The sequence below is a fragment of the Podarcis cretensis genome, assembly GCF_951804945.1.
Source record: "Podarcis cretensis genome assembly, chromosome: 16".
NCBI classification, from domain to species: Eukaryota; Metazoa; Chordata; class Lepidosauria; order Squamata; family Lacertidae; genus Podarcis; species Podarcis cretensis.
The window spans coordinates 11122744-11145758 of record NC_137186.1 but is presented as its reverse complement, the minus strand read 5'-3'; the positions used below and the strand labels follow the sequence as shown (position 1 = coordinate 11145758).

Here is a 23015-nt window from a genome sequence, read left to right as displayed (position 1 = left end):
ACAGCAAGGAGGGAAAGAGGGTCTGCTAGAAATTTCTTGGAGGGTTTTGGCTAAATTACATACACAGACACTCCAAGTGTCCCTATTTCCCAGGGACAGTCCCAGATTTACTGAAGCCGTCCTGGTTTATGATTTAATCCTGGACTGCCCCGCTTTTCCTTTGGACGTCCCTATTTTCATTGGAGGAATGTTGGAGATGACGGTAGGATGTCCCTATTTTCATCGGAGAAACGACGGAGGGTATGGATAGGACTTTTTTCAGCCAGAACTCAGTTCCGGCGCCTCTCAGGGGGGCGCTATTCATGGGCGTAGCCAGGATTTTTGTTGGGGGGCAGGCTTTTGTGGGGGGGCAGAACCTCAGTTAGCTTTGAATTTTTATCAATTTTTATTGCTTGGGGGGCAGCTGCCCCCTCTTGACTACCCCCATGGCGCACCAGAAGCATTTTTACTTGGTATTATAGGTGAAGATATTAATAGGCAAGACATTAAATTGTTTTTATATGCAACAACAGCAGCAAGAGTACTGTTAGCCTAGAAATGGAAGCAAGAAGAAATCCCAGCGAAAGAAGAATGGCAGACAAAATTAATGGACTATGCAGAATTAGATAAAATGAGAGGAAGGATTCGAAACCTGCGGGACCAGAGATTTACAGAAGATTGGAATAAATATACGAACTCTTTGAAGAGCAACTGTAATCAACAAATTATGCTAGTAGGACTACAAGAAGTTTTGTAAGGAGAAATGTATGAAGCGTTGCAAAGTAGAGAAAGAATAGAGATATTGGTTATGAGTTAAATGTAATTGTGCAAGTAAGAAATGTATAATTGGTGATTAGATTGGAAAATTTTCAGGTGTGATTGACGGAAGTAAAAAAAAAAAAGATGATATAAGATATGAAAGTATGTTTAGTTACTGTTGAAAATGTTATGTTGAAAAACTAAAAAAAAAATTACCGTATTTTTTGCTCTATAAGACGCACCAGACCACAAGACGCACCTAGTTTTTGGAGGAGGAAAACAAGAAAGAAAAAATTTCTAAATCTCAGAAGCCAGAACAGCAAGAGGGATCACTGCGCAGTGAAAGCAGCAATCCCTCTTGCTGTTCTGGCTTCTGTGATAGCTGCGCAGCCTGCATTCGATCCATAAGACGCACACACATTTCCCCTTACTTTTTAGGAGGGAAAAAGTGAGTATTATAGAGCAAAAAATACGGTATATAAAGGATTACATCCATGGTGCTATTGCCATTCTAAGAGAACGAGGGAGGTGTTTGTGGTGAGTTCCAGCACTTCTTTTTCTAGAAAAATAGCACTGGACGTCCCTATTTTCATCGGAGAAATGTTGGAAGGTATGCGTACATGGCAGTGTCAGAAACTCAGATACATCAGCTGGTTGCCAAATAGCACCTTAAAACCTAGTTTACAGTCACCACAATGGAATATCTCGGTGCCCCCCCTTTTTTTTACACTGCAATTTAGCTATTTACAATTGGCGGGCAGCTTCCTGGAAGGCGCTTTGATGGTCGTAATGGTCGTGCTAAAGCCCTCCAGGAGGCTGTGCCTGCAGTCAGAGAAGTGGTGGTGGAGGAAGTGGTATTGTAAACAAAAATCTGCCCTTTTCCCTTATGGGGTATCCAAGAGCCCATATAGAGTCCTTACGTAGGTTCCCTATTGGTAGGAGAGAATAACAGAGGCCAACCAGAGAATATTGAGAAGCAAAGCAGCTAGTAAGCCTGATCTTTATTGATCTGTTGCAACAGGGTGCTCCCCTCACACGCAGGAAAGGAGGAGGAACCCAGAACAATGGCCATATATAGACTTTTGAAATTGCCACCCTGTAGATCAAGACCACCCCCAGAAACATCATACATCCATCCATCCATCGCAGAAGGGGTGTAACCTAAGACCACCCCCCAGATACATCATACCTACATCACAGAAAAGGCAAACAGAAATTTGAATTTCCCGCCCCCCTGCTTGCCAGGTTTTCTGATTGCCTTTCCTGATTGCCTTTCCTGATAGTCTGTCACCCATTAAATTGCTGATTACTCAATTCCTGAGACAATGGGAAGGCTCCCTGACCCCCTCCCTCCTTGCAGGGAGAACATTTGCCCAGTTTGGGAATCAAAATGGTTTCAGGTCGGTCTTCCTGTGCTGATCTATGTGCGTACTTGGTTGGTACACTTATGAACATTTAACATATATCTAAGACCTCAAAATTCCTATCACAGTGGCAAAGAAGCGGGAGAGAGTGGGCAAGCGGGGGCAGTGGCACGGGTGAGGGAGGGCATGGTGTGTACTGTGTTGGCACCTATTTTTCTTCCCCCAAACCCCCACTGGTATTAGTAGTAGCAATAGCAACAACAATAACAATAACAGCAGGTTCAAATTTGCTTTATTTCTATGTAGTTCCGAAAAGCCACCCTCCAGGCACAAGGGAGGGGTATCAGCAGGTCTGGGGGAACCCCAAGGTTTACCAAAGGACCCCCCAATAAAGGGGGGTGAGCCTAAAAGAGGAGGGGACTCAAATCTGCCCAAATGTGGACTGAGCATGCTCAGTGGTCACAAATTGTGGACTCTACCACAGGTAGAGTGGAAAGCAGGAGGCAGAAAGGAACGGAGTATGTGGGAAAGGGTATGGCTGGCTAAAACCCTGAACAGGAGCACTCCATCCCTTTTGTTGCGGGTCGTTTCTAAGCTCCTGATTCCTTTTGTGTGAGAGAGCGTGCTCCCTCTCCCCAGACTGGGATGCTAGGAGGTAGTCATTATGCAGTGGAGTGGCAAATGCACTTTGGATGTGCTCAGAGGCACCCTACCTAACCTTATAGTTGTTTCATAGGTTTCTGATGCTCTGCCCAAGCGCTGAAGCTGAATTTACAGGCCTCCGGTGTTCCTGCTCTTGTGAGATTTTTCTCCAGTCTTATCCTCTTCTTTCTTAACTCTATCTCTTTGGAGTCACAAGGATTGGACGGGATGGGTGAGCAGAAGGCAGTCAAAGGGATAACATATCCTTGTACCTTCACTGCTCTTCATCAAGAGCATAAATCAGGGATCAGCAAACTTTTTCAGCAGGGGGCTGGTCCACTGTCCCTCAGACCTTGTGGGAGGCCGGACTATTTTTTTTTGGGGGGGGGGAATGATTTCCTATGCCCCACAAATAACCCAGAGATGCATTTTAAATAAAAGCACACATTCTACTCATGTAAAAACACGCTGATTCCCAGACCATCCACGGGCCGGATTGAGAAGGTGATTGGGCCAGATTCGGCCCCCGGGCCTACCCATGGCGTAAATCAATCAGTCAGCCTATAGATCACAGAAATAAAAAGAAAGAAAGGCTTGTCATTCACAGCCGTTTATCCAGGGGAGCTTTCTTTGTGAATTAAAATCTCCATCTGCCAGTTGGCTTTTCGTTTTTGTTAGGGGCTCAAAGAATTAATACATAGAGAAGCCATGTGTTTATTGACCAAAGATCATTATGTGATCAACAACGCTTAATCTTATTTCATGTCTCATCCTAAGGAGAAGGTCAAAAGCCTTTGCCCTGTAACATACCATCTGTCAAAGATCAATGAACAAGACCTGGAGACAATGAGAATTCCTCTACGCTGAGCGGAGTGAGCAAAGGATTATGGGAGTCAAGCCAAGCATTTCTCTCCATTGCTCTTATAATGTCAAGGTTCTCCTAGTGGGTGATAAGATCTGATCTAACTTAGAAACTGAGAAAAGAGGAATTTTCCGTGGTGCTGTGGGTTAAACCACAGAGCCTAGGGCTTGCCGATCAGAAATTCGGCGGTTTGAATCCCCGCGACGGGGTGAGCTCCTGTTGCTCGGTCCCTGCTCCTGCCAAGCTAGCAGTTTGAAAGCACGTCACAGTGCAAGTAGATAAATAGGTACCACTCCGGCGGGAAGGTAAACGGCATTTCCGTGCACTGCTCTGGTTCACCAGAAGCGGCTTAGTCATGCTGGCCACATGACCGGGAAGCTGTATGCCGGATCCCTCGGCCAATAAAGCAAGATGAGCGCCGCAAGCCCAGAGTCGGCCACGACTGGACCTAATGGTCAGGGGTCCCTTTACTTTTACCTCTCCTAGTGGGTGACAAGACCTGATCTAACTTAGCAACTGATAAAAGAGGAATTTCCCCTTAATATTGTCCAATTCCCAGAAACCCTCAGGGGAAGCGTTTCCCAGCAAGGAGGGTGCACTGTTGGAAGAAGTTTCTCCTGTCTCCTGTTAAAAGCAGAGAGCCTTTTTCACCATCTCAGGACACCCCTGACTTATTCTGAGAGGGTAGAAATCCACACTGAAAAACAACCCCAAGATTGTGCAGCCAGAAAGTTGCCTTATAAAAATAAAGAGCAGAAATGTTTGTGTGCATGTGTTGTTAGGATTCTTGCTCCATGCTTGCAGCCATGAGATTGTTGTCTATCACACAATGGTGTATGTTTTCATTCCACCGTGTCGGAAGTGACGGAGACAGGATGTTTTGGTATCACTGTGTTCCGTGATGTGGGACTATTGTTCTTTGTTCTTTCCCTTTGCTGTCTGATAAGGAAGAGGAAGGAGCTAAGTCGGAATGCTCCAAGTGCATTATATATAAATAAATGTGGTTTAGCCAAAATGCTGTCTACTGAGTCTGTTACGCAAACTGCTAACACTCTGCAGGATCCTAAAGCATGCTAAAGCCTTTTGGTATCAGTCGCTGTGATGTTCGGGTTGGAGAAAGCTTTTGAAGCTCCCGAACGACTGAGAAAGTTATTTTTTGGTCACAATCAGTGCTATTTTTCTAGAAAAAGAAGTGATGGAGCTCACCATGAACTTCTCCCTTGTTTTCATAGAATGGCAATGGCGCCCACCTGAATGCTGCCAGAGCTGAGCTCCAGTGAGCTCTGGCTGAAATAAATAAATAAAAGTGCCCTGGTCACAATGGAAATGGTTTGTTTATTAATGGGGAAAGTAATTTAGATTTCCTTTTAAATATTACACACTGCAACAAAATGGTGCTGTCTAGAGCGAAGCTCTTCAAGGCCCCAGTCACCCCGTTCCGTTCTCTCCCACCAACTTTCTGCCCCGACCTTCTGGCAAATATAAGGAACTGCACTCAGCACTTAAACATTGGAATCAGAGAGATGGAGGTATCCACCCAAAAATTCCAAGGTGACTCGAAGGTCACCTCGAGCCGTCTGCAGTTGTGCTGAGGTGAGTGAACCAAGGAACAAAGCTAGGAAAATGCCGGGAATAGTCCTTGCAGATTAGAAGCCATTACCAGCCTTCTGGTAAAGGATGAGCTCGTTTTCGCAGGCCCTAGAATTTTCCGCTCAGCTGACTTTTTCGCAGGTTCCCTTTTACAGGGTTGCCTTGAGCTGGCAGACTGAGACTGCTGCTGTGGGATTCCCTTCTCTGTGCCAACTAAATCCCCAGTTCCCTTTTGGCAATTCCCAGGTTCCTGCTGCGCCAGATGCCAGGGAGGCAAGTGTCTCTTACTGGTACCCTGGGCTTACGTTGCTCAGATAGGAGACTGACTCTTTGGTGCAAATTCATGAGGAAGGACCTGCATTGCATGCAGAAGGTCCCAGGTTCCAATCCCGGCAGCGTCTCCAGGTAGGGCTGGGAGAGAAACCAGCCTGCAATCCTGAACAGAGCTGCTGCCAGTCAGTGTAGACAATGCTGATCTAGATGGACCAATAGTCTGACTCAGTTGTTCTGAGACACAGTTACTCGTTATGTCTGAACCTGGGCAGGTTAATCCACACAAATCAACAGAGGACAGGCTAGCAATTCACATAAAATTAGGGGCTGGTCCAAGACAGTGCCTGGGTATATAGCCAGCCACTGGCAGGTCTGTAAGCATCCTGCATATTAGTCGTTTAAGAAAGGAAACCAAGACTCTGTGTCCTGCAACTTAAAAGCAGGTTACCAGTCCTCATGGGGGCTGGGATATGCTGGGAGATGGAGACATATTGGAAGCTGCTTATGAAAGCTCAATAAGCCAGTAGCCAGGATTGTGTCCAACTAAGCCCTACTCAGAGAAGACCCATTGATTAGCTTAAGCTCATTTATTTCAATGGGTCTGTTCTAAATAGAGGCAACCTCTAATCTAGAGAGATGAGAGGGAGGAATTGTTTCCTTTCAGATTGCAGGTAGAGGGGCGATCATGGAATTGACAGCTTCCCCGATCCCCACATTAAAAGCAAAACAAAAATAAAACCTGCATGCATGCCTGTCTATAGAAAGCTAGCACTTCAGGGAGAAGGAATCCAGAAAGACTTGCTCCAGCAAGGCTTGAATGCCTTCTGAAAATGCACTCAAATCCCACTACTGTACTCAGCAGTTCTGTCAAGCTTAATATATTTTGCACACACCAAAAAAGTAATAGGTTTGCATACCTGTTTGCATACCTTGGACTGCTTTTGATTCGCTCATTTACCTCTAGGATTCCTGATCTGGAATTCCTTGGTGGTAAAGCAAGGCTGGAAAAACTGTGGCCCTCCATATACTGCTGGATTCCCAACCCCTGTCATCCAGCACCATTGGCTGTGCAGGTGGGAGTTGGAGTCGAACAACATCTGGAAAGCCATGGGCTCTTCAGCCCTGCTTTACACCTCTGCAAGTGTGTTTAATATGTGATCCTGAATAGGGTGATACATGGGGTGGGGAACCAGTGGCTCCCATCATCTCTGACCACTGGCTATGTGTTAGGTGGTGCTGTGGGTTAAACCACAGAGCCTAGGACTTGCTGATCAGAAGGTCGGCGGTTCGAATCCCCGCAACGGGGTGAGCTCCCATTGCTCGGTCCCTGCTCCTGCCAACCTAGCAGTTCGAAAGCACCTCAAAGTGCAAGTAGATAAATAGGTACCACTCCGGCAGGAAGGTAAACGGCATTTCCATGCGCTGCTCTGGTTCACCAGAAGCGGTTTCGTCATGCTGGCCACATGACCCGGAAGCTGTACGCCGGCTGCCTCAGCCAATAAAGCAAGATGAGCGCTTCAGAGTCGGTTACGACTGGACCTAATGGTCAGGGGTTACGACTGGACCTAATGGTCAGGGGTCCCTTTACCTACTTGCTATTATATATAAAAAACTTGCTTGTTTCTTCTTTTTCATCCCCAACTATTTTGCCCCAAAAGGCAACTCGTGTTGACTCTGGTTTGTGAGAAATTGCTGTGTGTGTGAATTGGTTCCTGATCTCTATTGACATGTGAACACATCTGTTGCTCAGGGTGTGCCAAATATGGAAATCTTCAAGCTGTTAAATAGAGAGAGCAGCGACGAGACCAAGGGAAGCAGGCCGCATGTATTTCCACATGGCCACAGATTTGTTATGCAAACACAAGATGGGCAATCATTCTGGTGCGAAACCTGGCAGCCCGACAATTGCATCACCTTCCTGTTTTTAAAACACCAACATTCTAGCCCTCAGGCTTTTGGGGTCAAACTTTGAAAGAGATTTCACCTTCCACTCCACTGCTGACCAAGCCTCTTCTCTGTAGCCTGTGGCCCTCCAGAAATCGTTGGACTCCAATTCCCATCAGCCCCAGCCAGTGATGCCTAGGATCAGGGATAATGGAAGCTGTAGTCCAAAGACAGCTGGTGAGCTAGAGGTACGAATGCAGCATTAGAGAATCATTCCTGTGCCTTTAACAGGGGTGGGGGGCCTTTTAAAGGGGGAGGTTCATATTCCCTTCTGGGTGTCATGGCCCCTAAGGGAAGAAGGCTCAGAGCCAGGGGGTTGGTGGCAGGATGGGGGTGAGTCAGAAGGAGAGGACTGGGAGCAGGAGGTGTGGGAAGCTGAAGAGGCAACAGGGTTTAGTGAGCAGGAAGAATCTGTGTCAGAGAGCAGTTCAGAACCAGAGGCAGAAGCGGAGGCTGGAGAGGAGGGAGGCCAAGAGGCAGAGATCAGACAGGCTGCTGAAGAAGCCAGGGAGCCTCCTCTTCCTGCGAAGGGCAGCTCCCCTCCCTCCCCAGTCCCCCAGAACTGACTGGCAGCAGTTCTCTGGGGTTTTAGACAGAGAACATCCCCAGCCCTACAGGAGATGCTAGGGATTTAATCTGAGGCCATCCACATACAGAGAGACTACTCTGCTATAGAGCTATCCCTCCACAGCACCATCCTTGAGTGTTCGTTTGCTCCATGCTACCCTGTACCTCCAAGGTGCAGAATTTGTGGCCCTCCATATGTTGCTGGCAGGGCCGGATTTAGGTTTGATGAGGCCCTAAGCTACTGAAGGTAATGGGGCCCTTTATATGTCCAGCTGTCCTTTGTCAACAACAAAATGTCACTGTTTTTTGTGTTGAATATATGCTACATGGTAATTTGTGGACCTAATAGGTATCTAAAGCCATCTGCACATAACAAAATATGTATTTTTTCAGAGTAATTGTTGAACTGAAATCCGGAATAGATTAAATTTGAGAACCAAGGTACCACTGTATATAGAAATGAGCAAACCAGTGATATTTTAGGGAGCAGGCTAGCAGGAGGGGCCCATGATTTACAACTCCTAACACCCAGACCGTTGGACATGTTGGCTGGGGCAGATGGGAGTTAGAGTCCAGCAATGTCTTGAATGCAACAGGTTCCCCTAACTACATGTAAAGTTTGATTTAAAAAAACAAAAACAAAACTTTACAACCTTCTTCTAAGACAGGGTTTCCCAAACTTGCGTCTCTGGCTGATTTTGGACTACAACTCCTATCAGCCCTGGCTAGCAAGACTAGTCATCAGTGATGATGGGAACTGTAGTCCAAAAAACAACTGGAGACCCAAGTTTGGGAAACTCTGCTCTATGAGCTCATGGTAGCCAGCAGGACACACACACCCCGTTTCACCTTCACAGTAACCCTGTGAAGTAGGCCAAATTGAGAGATTGTGATTGGCCTGAGGCCACCCAATGGGCTTCAGAAGTTAAGTAGGCATTTGAACCCGGTCCCTGTCCAGAAAAGGGAGGCTGGTCCATGAGGGCAAATGGGGCAGTGCCCCACCGAGCTCAGTTTGCCCTCAGCCAGTGCCCCACCTGTGGCCTCCTTATCTACATCCAGTCCATAATAATGATGATGATGATGATGATGATAATATTTTATTTATACCTCGCCCTCCCCAGCCAAGACCAGGCTCAGGGCGGCTAACACCAGGTATAAAAACAACTGATTAAAATACAACTTAAAAACAAGATTAAAACACAACATTAAAATGCAGCCTCATTTCAGCAGAAACTCAAATCAAAAACTTTTGGGGGATGAAAACGTCAAGTCTTCACCAAGGCCAACTATCCAGACTGGTCCTACATGGGCCAGAAAAAAGCCAGGGAAGTCCCCAAATAGGAGTTCCAATACAGAAGGAGAAAGGAAAAAAGAAAGAAAGAGGGGGAGGGAATCAAACTGATTCCAAGCCAAAGGCCAGGCAGAACAACTCTGTCTTACAGGCCCTGCGGAAAGAAATCAGATCCCGCAGGGTCCTGGTCTCATGAGGCAGAGTGTTCCACCAGGCCGGAGCCAGTGTTGAAAAGGCCCTGCCTCTGGTTGAGGCTAATCTGACTTCCTTAGGGCCCGGGACCTCTAGGGTGTTACTATTTATGGACCTTAAGGTCCTCCGTGGGGCATACCGGGAGAGACGGTCCCATAGGTACGAGGGTCCTAGTCCTAGGTCCATGGGGGTGGTTCTGCCTGTCAGCTTCCTCCACCTTCTTAGCCTCAGTGTTGCCCCTTGTAGGGGGGGGAGAGGAGGAGGAGGGGGGGGACAAAACTAGAATCTAGAATTAGCTGGCTCCTCTGCCTGCCACCGGCTCTGGCGCCACCTACTGTTCAGCTCCCTGCCTTCCACTCCACCAGCTGAAAGGGGCCTCAGCCACCACTGGCTCTAACCTTCTGGGAGGTTAAAAGGAGATTGCATGTTCTGACAAGTAGGAAAGAGCCTGGCACTCAGCCACAAAATGTAAGTGAATTACAAAGATGTTAGTGACTTCATAATAGCCACCTCTCCATCCCCACATAAACACTGTGCTCCTAGCTATCAACTCGTTTTTGTCATCAGCCTAAGCCTGGGATGGGAGAATATTTTCCTTGGCAAGGGCCATATTAGCTCACAGTAAGGCTTCCGGTGGGACTGCATGCCAGACAAAAGCACTTGAGGGGTCTATGAAGCAGGGCTGCTGAGAGGCGTGGCCTAGGAAGAGGGGTGTGGCTTGGGGATACAGAGAGAGCCCAAGGGGCCAGACAGAGAGGTGGGAGGTGGGTGTGGCCTGGGACAAAACTGGGCGGGGCAATGGAGGTGACAATTGGCTTTTGTACAATATGGTTTCGCTGAAGAATTGATGCTTTTGAATTATGGTGCTGGAGGAGACTCTTGAGAGTCCCATGGACTGCAAGAAGATCAAACTTATCCATTCTTAAGGAACTCAGCCCTGAGTGCTCACTGGAAGGACAGATCCTGAATCTGAGGCTCCAAGACTTTGGCCACCTCATGAGAAGAGAAGACTCCCTGGAAAAGACCCTGATGTTGGGAAAGATGGAGGGCACAAGGAGAAGGGGACGACAGAGGACGAGATGGTGGGACAGTGTTCTCGAAGCTACCAGCATGAGTTTGACCAAACTGCAGGAGGCAGTGGGAGACAGGAGTGCCTGGCGTGCTCTGGCCCATGGGGTCATGAAGAGTCGGACACAACTAAACGACTAAACAACAGCAACACAATATGGTTTGAATTTCCTTAGATAAATGGCCCTGTTGATCACACCTAACCCGGACACAGGTGTTTTCTTATAAACTGCGGATGAGAAGCAGTAATCGTCTATCTATGTTCGAGGAAGTTGAGTTTTTCCCAAAATCTGTCTCGTGATATCAAATCAAAAGCAGATTTAAAATCTATAAAGGGTACATAAAAGGATCCTCCTTTTTTTGAGGTATATTTTTCCACAAGGTGTTAGAGTACTAGGCCTTGATGTATGATTGACCAATATGCCCTGAAACCAGCTTGTGCTTCTGTAAGCACGCTCTTGCTCCATACAATCCACAAGTTTAGCCACTCAGAAGTCAGAAGCTTACACACACACACACACACACACACACACACACAAACAAACAAACACACACACACACACACACACACACACACACTTTATTTCTTTCTCTCCTCCAACATCCACCCATGCAAGCAAGAAGCACTGGCCTACTTCAAGGTTCAATCCAGCCAGGCCAAAATAATTGAGGAGGGTGTTTGACAGGATAGCTGAGAGGCATGGCTTAGGGAGAGGGTCCAGGGGCCACATAGAGAGGCCTGGAGGGCTGAATTTGGCTCCTGAGCCTGAGGTTTTGCACACCTGGCCTAGGCTCTTCAAGGAAAGTCCTGCAACCCTTTAAAAAGAGGAAGATGCCTTATAACAAGTCAGATTGTTGATCTGTTTAGCTCAATGCTATCAGTACTAAGTAGTAGGCATTCTCTAAGATACCTGAAGGATCATCTCCACCCCCAATGTCCAGCCTGGACACTGAAGTCCTGCTCTGAGGGCCTTCTACCTCACTGTGGGAAGTGAAGTTGCAGGGAAGCAGGGAGAGGGCCTTCTGTGAAGCAGCCTCCTATCAGGTGTCAAGGAGATAAACAACTACCATATTGGCCTGAATATAAGCCTCACTTTCCCCAAAAAATCTGACCGTGAAAAGTTAAAGTGCGGCTTAAATTCACAACCTTACAAAAATTGGCTTCTACGATACCGCTGCTGAAACAGACATAAGGTAAATGGGAATGTGTGTGAGTGCCTGCGGAATTTTAAGGGAGCGGCTTATATCCGGGTATTGCCTTTTTTTATTCCCCCCCCCCCTTGGATTTTAAAGGTGTGGCTTATTTGCGGGTGCGGCTTATATTCGGGACAATACGGTATATGACCTTCTGCGGACATCTGGAGATAGCCCTGTACTGGGAAATTTTCAATGTCTGGTGTATTATGTGTTCTTTTATAATCTGTTGGAAACTGCCCAGAGTGGCTGGGGAAACCAAGTCAGATGGGCAGGGTACAAGTCATTGTTGTTGTTGTCTTAACTTGGGACCTTTGACATGCAAAGGATGCCAAACAGCCTCGGCCCTGTATACCTGAAGGAGGATCGTCACCTGCATTGTTCACCTTGAACACTGAGATCTAGCTCTGAACATCTTCTGACAGTTTCTGCACTGCGAGAAGTAAAGTTACAGGTAACCAGGCAGAGGACCTTCTCCGTAGTGGCACCCACCCTGTGGAACGCCCCCCTGTCAGATGTCAAGGAGATAAGTAACTATTCAACCTTTAGAGGACATCTATAGGCAGCCCTGTATAGGAAAGTTTTCAATGTTTAATGCTTTATTATGTTTTTGTATATACTGGAAGCTGCCCAGAGTGGCTGGGGTGACCCAGTCAGATGGGCAGGGTACAGATAATGAAATTATTATCCTTAAAGGATGTGTTTTACCACTGAGCTATGATCCTTCCCCCTGAAGGATTCCTCTGCCCAGGGACCCATGTCAGACAGGCAGGAGGACTAGGAATGTGCCTTACACTGAGTCAGACCATTGGTCCATGTAGCTCAGTGCTGTCTACACTGACTGGCAGTGCCTCTCCAAGATTTCAGACAGGACTACTTGGAGATACGGCCAAAGACCTTTTGCAGGCAGGGCAGATGCTCTGACCACAGAACTACAGTCTCTGTTTGCAGGCTCCCCTCACAGCCCCCTTAACCTAAGGTTACCAGATTTTTTTCAATGAATCTGGGGACTCTTTTCAAATTCAATGGATTTTGTATGGGGACTGATTTGTAAATCCGGGGACTGTCTCCAGGAAATGGGTATGTCTAGTACCCTTACCTTAACCTTCAATTTACATCCACAGCAAGAGCTGGGGTCCTTATTTGCGTTACCAAGGGCCAACACAGATTGGTTAATCCGGAGGCATGGCATAAGCAAGGCCCGGGTGGCACACACAGACCGGTCAAGGAGGAATTTAAGACCGTTGCCTTCCTGCAGGCAGGATGTGAAATGAGAGCACCTGGTCTGGTGGATCAGGGATGACTCACTCCCCCCCGCCCCCCGTCCTCCCCTTCGCTCCTCCCGTCTTTTTAATAGTGGGGATAATTCGGAATCTGTCCTGGGAGTTTTACTGTAAACTGAATGGCAGGAGATATAAATAGAACGAATAAATGAATACGTAAACAACGGGAAGACGTGGCCCAAATAGCCCTGCGAAGGGTGGCTGGCCCTGTTGCTTCAAGAATATGTGTCTCTCTCTCTCCTTCCCCCGCCCCCTTTTCGCCTTGCAAGGAGAGGGGGGGTGTGCTAAAGAGAAGTTGGTGAGGGTAATGTTGTGGAAGAGGCCGATGACGCCATGAATGCGCCCAGCGCTTTATTTTAAGAGCAGCTCGCAAAAAGCCCCCGCCCCGAGGACAGCCCAAAGCAAACCACCGTTCAGACGGCCTGGGCGAGTGCCGCTTCCAAGCGAGAGAGATTCAGCACCTCGGACAGCGCCCCGCGCCCCGCGCTCCGATTTCCCACCACCCGGTCCTCCTTCCAGGGCGCACCCACCTCCACCCCCGTCGAGAAGCGGGTCCCTGGGGTGGGGGTGCCCGAAACCCACCCCCTCCGGCGCGCTCACCTGAAATCGCTGTAGGGATGGATGATCCAGTACCCGACGGACTTGACCCTCTGCTGCTCGATCTCCACCGCCTTGTGGCTGCCGAACATGCGGAGCGAGAACTTGTTGACGGCCGGCTGCAGCATGGCGCCCAGCTGCCGCTGCACGAAGGTGCCCTCGGGGCCGTCGGGGCTGGCGGTGGCGGCAGCCGCGGACGCGATGTCGGCGGCCACGATCTGCTCGGCCACGGTGGCCGGCGCCATCTCCGCTTTGCTGGGGGCCGCCGAGCCTTTCCGGGTGGGGGGCTCCGACCTGCCGTCGGGGGGCTGGCAGCCCGACCTGGATCCGCCCGGGGGCCTCCCCGCGGCCTCGCCGTCCATCACGGGCGGCGGCGGCGGCGGCGGCGCCTTAGGGCGAGGGTCGGGGGGCCCCTGGAGCGGCCGGCGCGCCCCCTCGTGGGGCTCGGCGGCGTCCATGGCGCTCGTCGTCGTCATCGTCCCTTTAGGCGGGCGCCTTTCCTTCAGATGCCCTTGCCCGGGCGGCCCCGCTGCCCTCTCTCCGAGGGCGCATCCCCTCGCCCGCCCCGCTCGGGCCCGGCTCCAGCGGGGAGGAGGGCGCGCACAGCCTGGACGGGCGGGCGCTTGGGTGGGGCGCGCGGAGAGGTGGCAGGCAGGCCCGGGGGGGCCGGGGCGCGCATCAAGGGCGAGGCTGGCGTCGAGCAGCCTCAGCTGGGTCCGGGGACCGAGGGGGTACCTCGCATGGCCTCCCCCGGACGGGCGAGGGGGTCGCCGGTGCCGGAAAGCCTGTTGCGCGCCCGCGCGCGCGCGCCCAAGGGAGCGGCAGCGGAGGAGGAGGAGGAGGAGGTGGAGGGTCGTCAGCCGGGCTGTCGGAGAGGGCGAGCCGGAGGAGCCATCCTCGTAGGAACGGGCAGGGAAGTGGCGGCGGCACCAGGGCGCGCAACAAACCCAGTGGGCGCCGCCGCCGCCGCGCGCAGGGGCGGCTCTAAGGAACGGGCAGCCGGAGGGGTGCTAACTCGGCGAGGGGAAGGTGCCATCTAGCGTCGGTCGGCAGATCGCCACCGGCTGGGGCGGTGCCGAGGGTGGGGGGCGGAAAGGCACGAGCCTCGGAGGTGCCCACCCCTTAGAGATGGGCGGGGGGAGGGAATCTCCTCTGTGGGTTAATGACGCCTGTTTACCTGGGGAGGTAAATTGCATTGCTGCCATGGCGATGGTGATGGTGGCGGCGACCGCTGTCATTCTTTCCCGGGCTTGGACTCTTGATTATCTGCGACCTTTTTTTTTTTTTTTCGTGGGCGGGTTGTCTTAATCTAGTTTTTCTTCTTTTTCTTCTTCATTGAAAAATTAAAAAATAAAATACAAAGTGCGCCCAGTAAGATGAGATACGAAAGAAGAAGAAATCTACTTGCTGTTGTTTTTTAAGAGACTTGCTTTTTTAAAATGCTGGTTTTAATGTATGTATTTCATAGGAGCCAAGTCCTAATGTCCGAGGTCTTTTCAGCCCCTTAATAAAATATTTGAGGGGGCCGAGACACCCCTCCTCCAAGCTGATGACCACTGGCATTATGTGTATGTGTTGTGATTATGTGTGGCGGTGCTTACCTGCCCCCCCCCAATATATTATTGAAATTGGCACCCTGTGTTTGTTTGCTTGCTTAAATAATGTAAGTTGCATTGGATTCCTGTGGCCCCCAAGAAAGCGACTGATACATTTAATATTGCAAATAAATTTCATATTGTAATCTTATCTTGTGAACTGCCCTGAGATCTATGAGTATAGGGCAGTATACACATTTAATAAAAAATATTAAAATGAATAGCAATAGTAGTGGAATTCTGCTCAGAGTAAACCCGTTGGAACGAATGACCCTAAGTTAATTTTGGCTATTCACATCAATGGGCGAATATGAATTAATTCAGCCATTTTTATTAATTAATCATTCAATTAATTAATTAATTAATCACATTTGTAGCCCAACTTTTTCTTCCAAAGGAGCTCAAGGTGTCCAACATGTTTCTACCCCTCCCTAATTAATCCCACAACAACAATAACCCTAGGAGGTAGGTTAGGCAAAACAATGCAGAATCAAACATTTCTGAAGAAAGTCAAATATAAAGTACACAGTCAAAGCAACACAATTGACAGGAAACCAAAATACCATCTCAAAGATTTCTCAATACAAAGGAGGTCAAATAATGGAAACATATTTAACACAAACAAAGACAAAATCTTAAACATTTCGAAAGAAAACATTGCTAAGTGAAGTCAAATATAAAATATAAAATATAAAACAGCAAAATTAAACAGAAAATAAAGTATTTAAAGCACGACACGGCTGTTTGGCAGGCACAAAAAGATGGGGCAAAAGAATCTAATACTTAGCATTGGATACATGGGGAAAGCGAAGACAGGAGTGCCTGGCGTGCTCTGGTCCATGGGGTCACAAAGAGTCGGACATGACTAAACGACTAAACAACAACAACACATGGGGAAAGCACACTTGACTCCTGGGTCCATCATTATCCCCTGAGGCCCAGATGGAGTCGTGGGTAGGAGAGATGATTTCCAGCTCAGCCTGGTTTGGCAGCTTCAGCCTCCTTCAGGACAGAAAGGAATGGGCCCCCATTCTCCATACTTTCGTATAAAGTTCATATTGGATTGTTTCAGTGCCCTCAAAGATGACTAGGAACCATCAACTGGTCCAAAACGCAGTGGCCGGACCAGGGCTGCCTTTATAAGTCATATAGCCCTAGTCTCAAATAGCTGCATCGGCTGCCAGTTCATTTGTGGACCTAATTAAAGGGGATCTAAAATCAAGTATTAAAAACAGATTAAACGGACTGCAGCCACAGGAATAGGGCGGGCGCTGAAAACACACATCTCAAGTGTCAAAGGCCAGCTTTGTCTTCAGTACTAGGGGAAGCTGCACAGTGAAGGGGCCAGACGCACCTCTTTGGGGAAGGAGTTCCCAACTTGGGGGCTGCCACAGAGAAGTGCTCTCCTGAGCCCTTCCAGCAAACTTCAGAGGGTAGCAAAGCTACCAAGAGGACCTCCCTCTCTGCTGTTCTCAGCACCCAGGCAGCTCTGTAGGGAAAGAGGCGGTCTTTCTTTCTTTCCAATTTTTAAAATTAATTTTCCAAAAAGTTTTTTAAACGAACAAACAAACAAACAAACAAACATCTTCACCGTATTAATTCAAACTTAATTACATTGTTAAGTGACTTTCTCGTGTCCCCCTGGTTGAATTTCAATGTATATCATTTTAACGGTTTTCCCAATCCTAAATTCTTTTTAAAAAATTTACTTAATCACTTAACATCCTTCTTTCTTTCCGGTTCGACATTAAACATATTAATTCATCACGTTACAAATTTAAATCCTAAGCCTATCTGGTATTTGCAAGCTTTTCCACTTAATTTAACTTAACATATTTAACTAAATAGTCTTTAAATTTCACCCATTCTTCCTGGTACTCCTCCTCCTTCTGATCGCGGACTCTTCCAGTCAGGTCGGCTAGCTCCGAAAAATCCATCATCTGCATCCGCCAGTCTTCCACCGTTGGTATTTCTTGTGTTTTCCAGTTCTTAGCTAATAAAATTCGAGCAGCAGTTGTGGCATACAAAAATAATTTAACATCTTTTTTGAGAAATTCCAAACCTATTATTCCAAGAAGAAAGGCCTCTGGTTTCTTAATAAATGTATATTTCAACATTTTTTTCAATTACCATATTTTTCGCTCTATAAGACGCACCAGACCACAAGACGCACCTAGTTTTTGGAGGAGGAAAACAAGAAAAAAAATATTCTGAATCTCAGAAGCCAGAACAGCAAGAGGGATCGCTGAGCAGTGAAAGCAGCAATCCCTCTTGCTGTTCTGGCTTCTGGGATAGCTGCGCAGCCTGCATTCGCTCCATAAGACGCACACGCATTTCCCCTTACCTTTTAGGAGGGAAAAAGTGAGTCTTATAGAGCAAAAAATACGGTAATTATAAATCTTCTCCCAGAAGTCTTTCACCTTGGGGCAAGTCCACCACATATGATAGAAAGTACCCTCTTTTTCTTTACATTTCCACACTGTTATGGTAAATTTTTGCTAGTTTTACAGGAGTCAAATACTATCTATACATCATTTTCATCATATTTTCCTTTAACACTGTACATGCAGTGAACTTGACCCCTTTCTTCCACAGTCTTTCCCAGTCTTCAAACATTATGTTGTGGCCCACATCTCAGCTATAGGTTTCGTGGAATGGTGCCACAATCAAATGCATGAAGTAGCATAATCAATGTGACTTTCAGAAACCAATTATCCTTAGCTGGCTGATATCATATATGCCTGCATGGTTTAGTGGCATTCCCTCTCTGAGCTGTCTGGCAGCACTCACTGAACCATCATTCTTCTTTGAGGCACAGGTTTATTACTGCATTTGTACCTCACATTTTATCCTGGGAGCTCAAGGCGCCATACATTTTGCCCCCTCTCCCCGTTTATCCTTACGACAATCCTGTGAGGTAGGTTAGGCTGCAAGACAGTGATTGACTCAAGGTCGTGCCTAAGAGGAGATCTGAACCCTGATCTCCCAGGTCTTAGTCTGACACACTAACCACTACACTACACTGCCTCTCCTTGGCATGGAGCATCTGTTACCACCTTAAGCTGGTGAGGCTGCAGTAATCCTACTAGTAGGTAAAGGGTAAAGGTAAAGGACCCCTGGACAGTTAAGTCCAGTAAAAGCGACTCTGGGGTTGCAGTGCTCATCTCACTTCAGGCCGAGTGAACCGGCGTTTGTCCACAGACAGCATTTCTGGGTCATGTGCCCAGCATGACTTAACCACTTCTGGCGCAACAGGACACCGTGACGGAAGCCAGAGTGCACAGAAACGCCGTTTACCTTCCCTCTGCAGCGGTACTTATTTATCTACTTGCACTGGTGTGCTTTCGAACTGCTAGGTAGGCAGGAGCTGGGACAGAGTAACGGGAGCTCATTCCATCACAGGGATTCGAACTGCCAACCACAGCGCCACCCATGTCCCTATTCCTACAATAGAACTGGCTTGCTGATGAACCTCCAGATTAGACTACAGTGGTCCCTTGGTTCTAGAACTTAATCCATTCCAGGAGTCTGTTCGATTCTCGAAACCGTTCGAAAACCAAGGTGCAGCTTCAAGTTGGCTGCAGGAGCTTCCTGCATTCAAGTGGAAGAAATGTTGGATGTTCGGCTTCTGAAAAACGTTCGCAACCAGAACACTTACTTCCGGGTTTGCAGTGTTTGGGTTCCAATTTGTTCGACAACTAAGCCGTTCAAGAACCAAGGTACCACTGTACTATAATTTGTTTATATGTGGGGCTGCCTTTAAAGACCATATGGAAACTGAATTTATGTCACATCCACACTGCACGCTTTAGTACATGCTTCCTTCCCTCACCCTACCCCCGACCACAAAGAATCCCGGAAACTCTCATTTTCCCCTTGCAATGCTACAATTCCCAGCACCTTTAACAAACTACGGTTCCTAGGATTTTGTGTGGGGTAAGCCAGCTGCTTACAAAATATAGCTGCAGAGCTGTTAACCCCAACTGGGTGCTATGGTCACATTATGCTTTTGCTTTGCCAATTGCAACAGCTGCCGATTAATTTTCAGGTTCAAGATATTGGTTTTAATGCGAGGCTTGAGGGAGGGAGACCAGAGGGGTTGGTTGCCTCCATAATTGCCTGCCTGCATGCTGAGATCTTCAGCAAAGGCTCTCCTTCTGGTGTCCCCGCCATCTGAGGTGCGGAAAAGAGCTCTACGTGAAAGGGCCTTCTCGATAATGACCCCTTGACTATGGAATACTCTCCCTGAGGAAGCCCTCCTGATATCTACCTTGATGTCATTTTAGTAAAGACCTTTCTGCTTTAATCCACTATGTGTCACTATTATGGTGCTTGGTGTTTGTTTTCAATCTCACTGAGTCTGACAATTTCTTTGCTGCTCTTTTCTACTGTGGTATTTCAACATTTTATTTTATTGCATTTTTTTTTGTAAAGGGAACCTGCTGAAGGGTCAGCTATGAATTTAATAATACAGTGGTAGGTAAAGGTAAAGGTAAAGGTACCCCTGCCCGTACGGGCCAGTCTTGACAGACTCTGGGGTTGTGCGCCCATCTCACTTAAGAGGCCAGGGGCCAGCGCTGTCCGGAGACACTTCCGGGTCACGTGGCCAGCGTGACATCGCTGCTCTGGCCAGAGCCAGAGCCAGAGCCAGAGCCGCACACGGAAACGCCGTTTACCTTCCCGCTGGTAAGCGGTCCCTATTTATCTACTTGCACCCGGAGGTGCTTTCGAACTGCTAGGTTGGCAGGCGCTGGGACCGAGCAGCGGGAGCGCACCCCGCCGCAGGGATTCGAACCGCCGACCTTTCGATCGGCAAGTCCTAGGCGCTGAGGCTTTAACCCACAGCGCCACGTGCGTCCCTCCCAATACAGTGGTACCTCGGGTTAAGTACTTAATTTGTTCCGGAGGTCCGTTCTTAACCTGAAACTGTTCTTAACCTGAAGCACCACTTTAGCTAATGGGGCCTCCCGCTGCTGCTGCGCCGCTGCTGCAAGATTTCTGTTCTCACCCTGAAGCAAACTTCTTAACCTGAAGCATTATTTCTGGGTTAGCAGAGTCTGTAACCTGAAGCGTATGTAACCTGAGGTACCACTGTAATAATAATAATAATAATAATAATAATAATAATAATGCAGTCATAGGATTAAAGGGCACACATCCAATGAAGATTTATTCGGCGTTAAAAGCTGTAGAGTCCAGAGGGGCTTTAATTACTCCTTAGCAGGTGTTTAGGATTATGATCTTACACAGTCGGATTCTTGACAGGTTTTATGTAAACAGAAGTGAAATAATTACCTAAATGCAATAAGTAAATGTTTCTCCTCCCTTTAACTCAACCTGCATTTTATTGCCTTTCCCTTGCTTCCTCTCTTTTCAGATTGAAAGCCCCATTTGTTTATTTATTGCAGGGGTCAGCAACCTTTTTTAGACATGGGCCAGTCCTCCGTCCCTCAAACCATGTGGGGGGCCGGACTATTTTTTTTGGGGGGGGGAATGAACGAATTCCTATGCCCCACAAATAACTCAGAGACGTATTTTAAAGAAAAGGACACATTCTACTCATGTAAAAAAACGCTGATTCGTGGGCCGGATTGGGAAGGTAATTGGGCCGCATCCGGCCCACAGGTCTTAGGTTGCCTACCCCTGATTTATTGCATGATTTATTTATCACATTTATAGCTCACTTTTCCTTCAAAGAGCTTAATGTAATGTATATGGTTCCCATTTCATCCTCGCAACAACCTTCTTAAGCAGGAGAGAGGCTGAATGACTGTCTCAAGATCACCCAGTGAGTTTCCATGCAGAGAGGGGATTTGATCCCTGATCAGCCAGATCCTAGTCTGACACTCTTAACCAGTACACCACAATCGCTCCCTTGATGCAGTGCCCTGTCGTCTCATCGTTTGTAAGGCTCCATGTGCATGGATTATATAATAACCTGGCAAATAGAAGGGGAAGAAATGGAGGCAGTGAGAGATTTTACTTTCTTGGGCTTCATGATCATTGCAGAAGGTGATAGCAGCTATGAAATTAAAAGGCGCCTGCTTCGTGGGAGAAAAGCAATGACAAACCTAGACAGCATCCTAAAAAGCAGAGACATCACCTTGCCAACAAAGGTCCATATATTTAAAGCTATGGTTTTCCCAGTAGTGATGTATGGAAGTGAGAGCTGGAGCATAAAGAAGGCTGATCGCCAAAGAATTTATGCTTTTGAATTATGGTGCTGGAGGAGACTCTTGAGAGTCCCATGGACTGCAAGAAGATCAAACCTCTCCATTCTGAAGGAAACCAGCCCTGAATGCTCACTGGAAGGACAGATCCTGAAGCAGAGGCACCAATATTTTGTCCACCTCATGAGAAGAGAAGACTCCCTGGAAAAGACCCTGATGTTGGGAAAGATGGAGGGCACAAGGAGAAGGGGATGACAGAGGACGAGATGGATGGACAGTGTTCTCGAAGCTACAAACATGAGTTTGACCAAACTGCGGGAGGCAGTGGAAGACAGGAGTGCCTGGCGTGCTCTGGTCCATGGGGTCACGAAGAGTCGGACACAACTAAACGACTAAACAACAACAACTTATGAATTAGTCCTACTTGTGATTAATAATTAACATTGTTGCTTTTTATTGATATTGGATATGATTAACAATTAATACTGCTTTGTATTAATGCAAACAGCAATTGTAATAAAAAAAACCAGCAGCTATTAAATTTCGTGTTAGTTCCTAATTTCTTACAAGCGCTTTCAGACGCCCAGTTTGGGTTTCTGTGGGAGGGGCGTGGCTATGGGCGTGACATATGCTTGCCCCGCCCCTCATAACCCCGCCCTTTCGCTCACTTCCTTCGCTTGGCAAGCGAGAGAGAGGAGGAGGGGTCACGTGCTGCTGCTCCCCTTTTCTCCCCGCTTCTCTTTCTCACTACGCATGCGTCTCTCGTGTATTTCTAGAATTAGGAAGATGTAGAGGTGACACACACCGCCGACTTCTGAATTACGAAGTGCATAATTTTCTATAGGTGTCAATGGCTCTCCTTCTCTCCTCCCCGAACAAAGCTTGAGTTAAAAAGAGCACACCTGAAGCACATGTTCCATCCTTTAAAGAATTCTGGGTACTGAAGTGTATTAAGAGTTGCTGTAAATTGTAATTCTGTTACACACGTTTACTAGTCTTTAAGGCAGGGGATGGGAGAAACCCTATGCTGCAAGGCTCCAGTTCCCACCATCAGTAACCACCAGCCATGTCACTTGGGGCTGATGGAGATCCGAGCATCATCATCCTCATTTATATCCAGGACTCGAGGCAGCTTACAAAACTTACAACACGCATGCCAAAAACCACAAAAAGCTGTGTTATGTGCTGAAGTTCTCACCCTGGGCCAGCAGGGGGATACTGTAGATAGTTTTCACTCAGGTCCACGTCAGTTATTTTAGGCGGGAAACCCTGGGTTGTTGTTGCTACAATGTTGTTGTTGTCAACAATGTTGACAGCCGGCTGCCTATAAAAGCAGGCCGGCTGAGCTGTTTGCTGTCAGTTCTATTCCAGCTTACAAAATAAAGAGCTGCTTTGGAGAAATCGCTGTGTCGTCCGCTATGTCAACCCACAACTTAACAAGCTGAAAACATACAAAAGAGAATAGCCAAAAAGTAATTGCATTGTAACAGAATTGAAACAATATTTTTTTAAAAACTGAAAGATGTAAAAACAGCACAGAAGTAATAAAAACAGAGGTTGTGCTCAAACACAGCTCAAACAAAGGCTCGCTCCCGCATGCATACAAGGCACTACGCTTACATGCAATACACTTTGCTGGGGATAG

At 47.6% G+C, this 23015-nt stretch overlaps 1 protein-coding gene across 1 annotated transcript in view; it reads right to left on the bottom strand.

Moving 5' to 3' along the window:
- The window catches only part of HCN3 (hyperpolarization activated cyclic nucleotide gated potassium channel 3), a 28976-nt gene extending 14775 nt beyond the window's left edge, over positions 1 to 14201 (bottom strand). Inside the window, exon 1 of the mRNA XM_079957961.1 lies at positions 13609 to 14201. Within this exon, the coding sequence (XP_079814087.1) occupies positions 13609 to 14081 (473 nt within the window). The 5' untranslated portion in view covers positions 14082 to 14201. The remainder of the gene's footprint in view (positions 1 to 13608) is intronic.
- Between the last annotated feature and the right edge of the window lie 8814 nt (positions 14202 to 23015).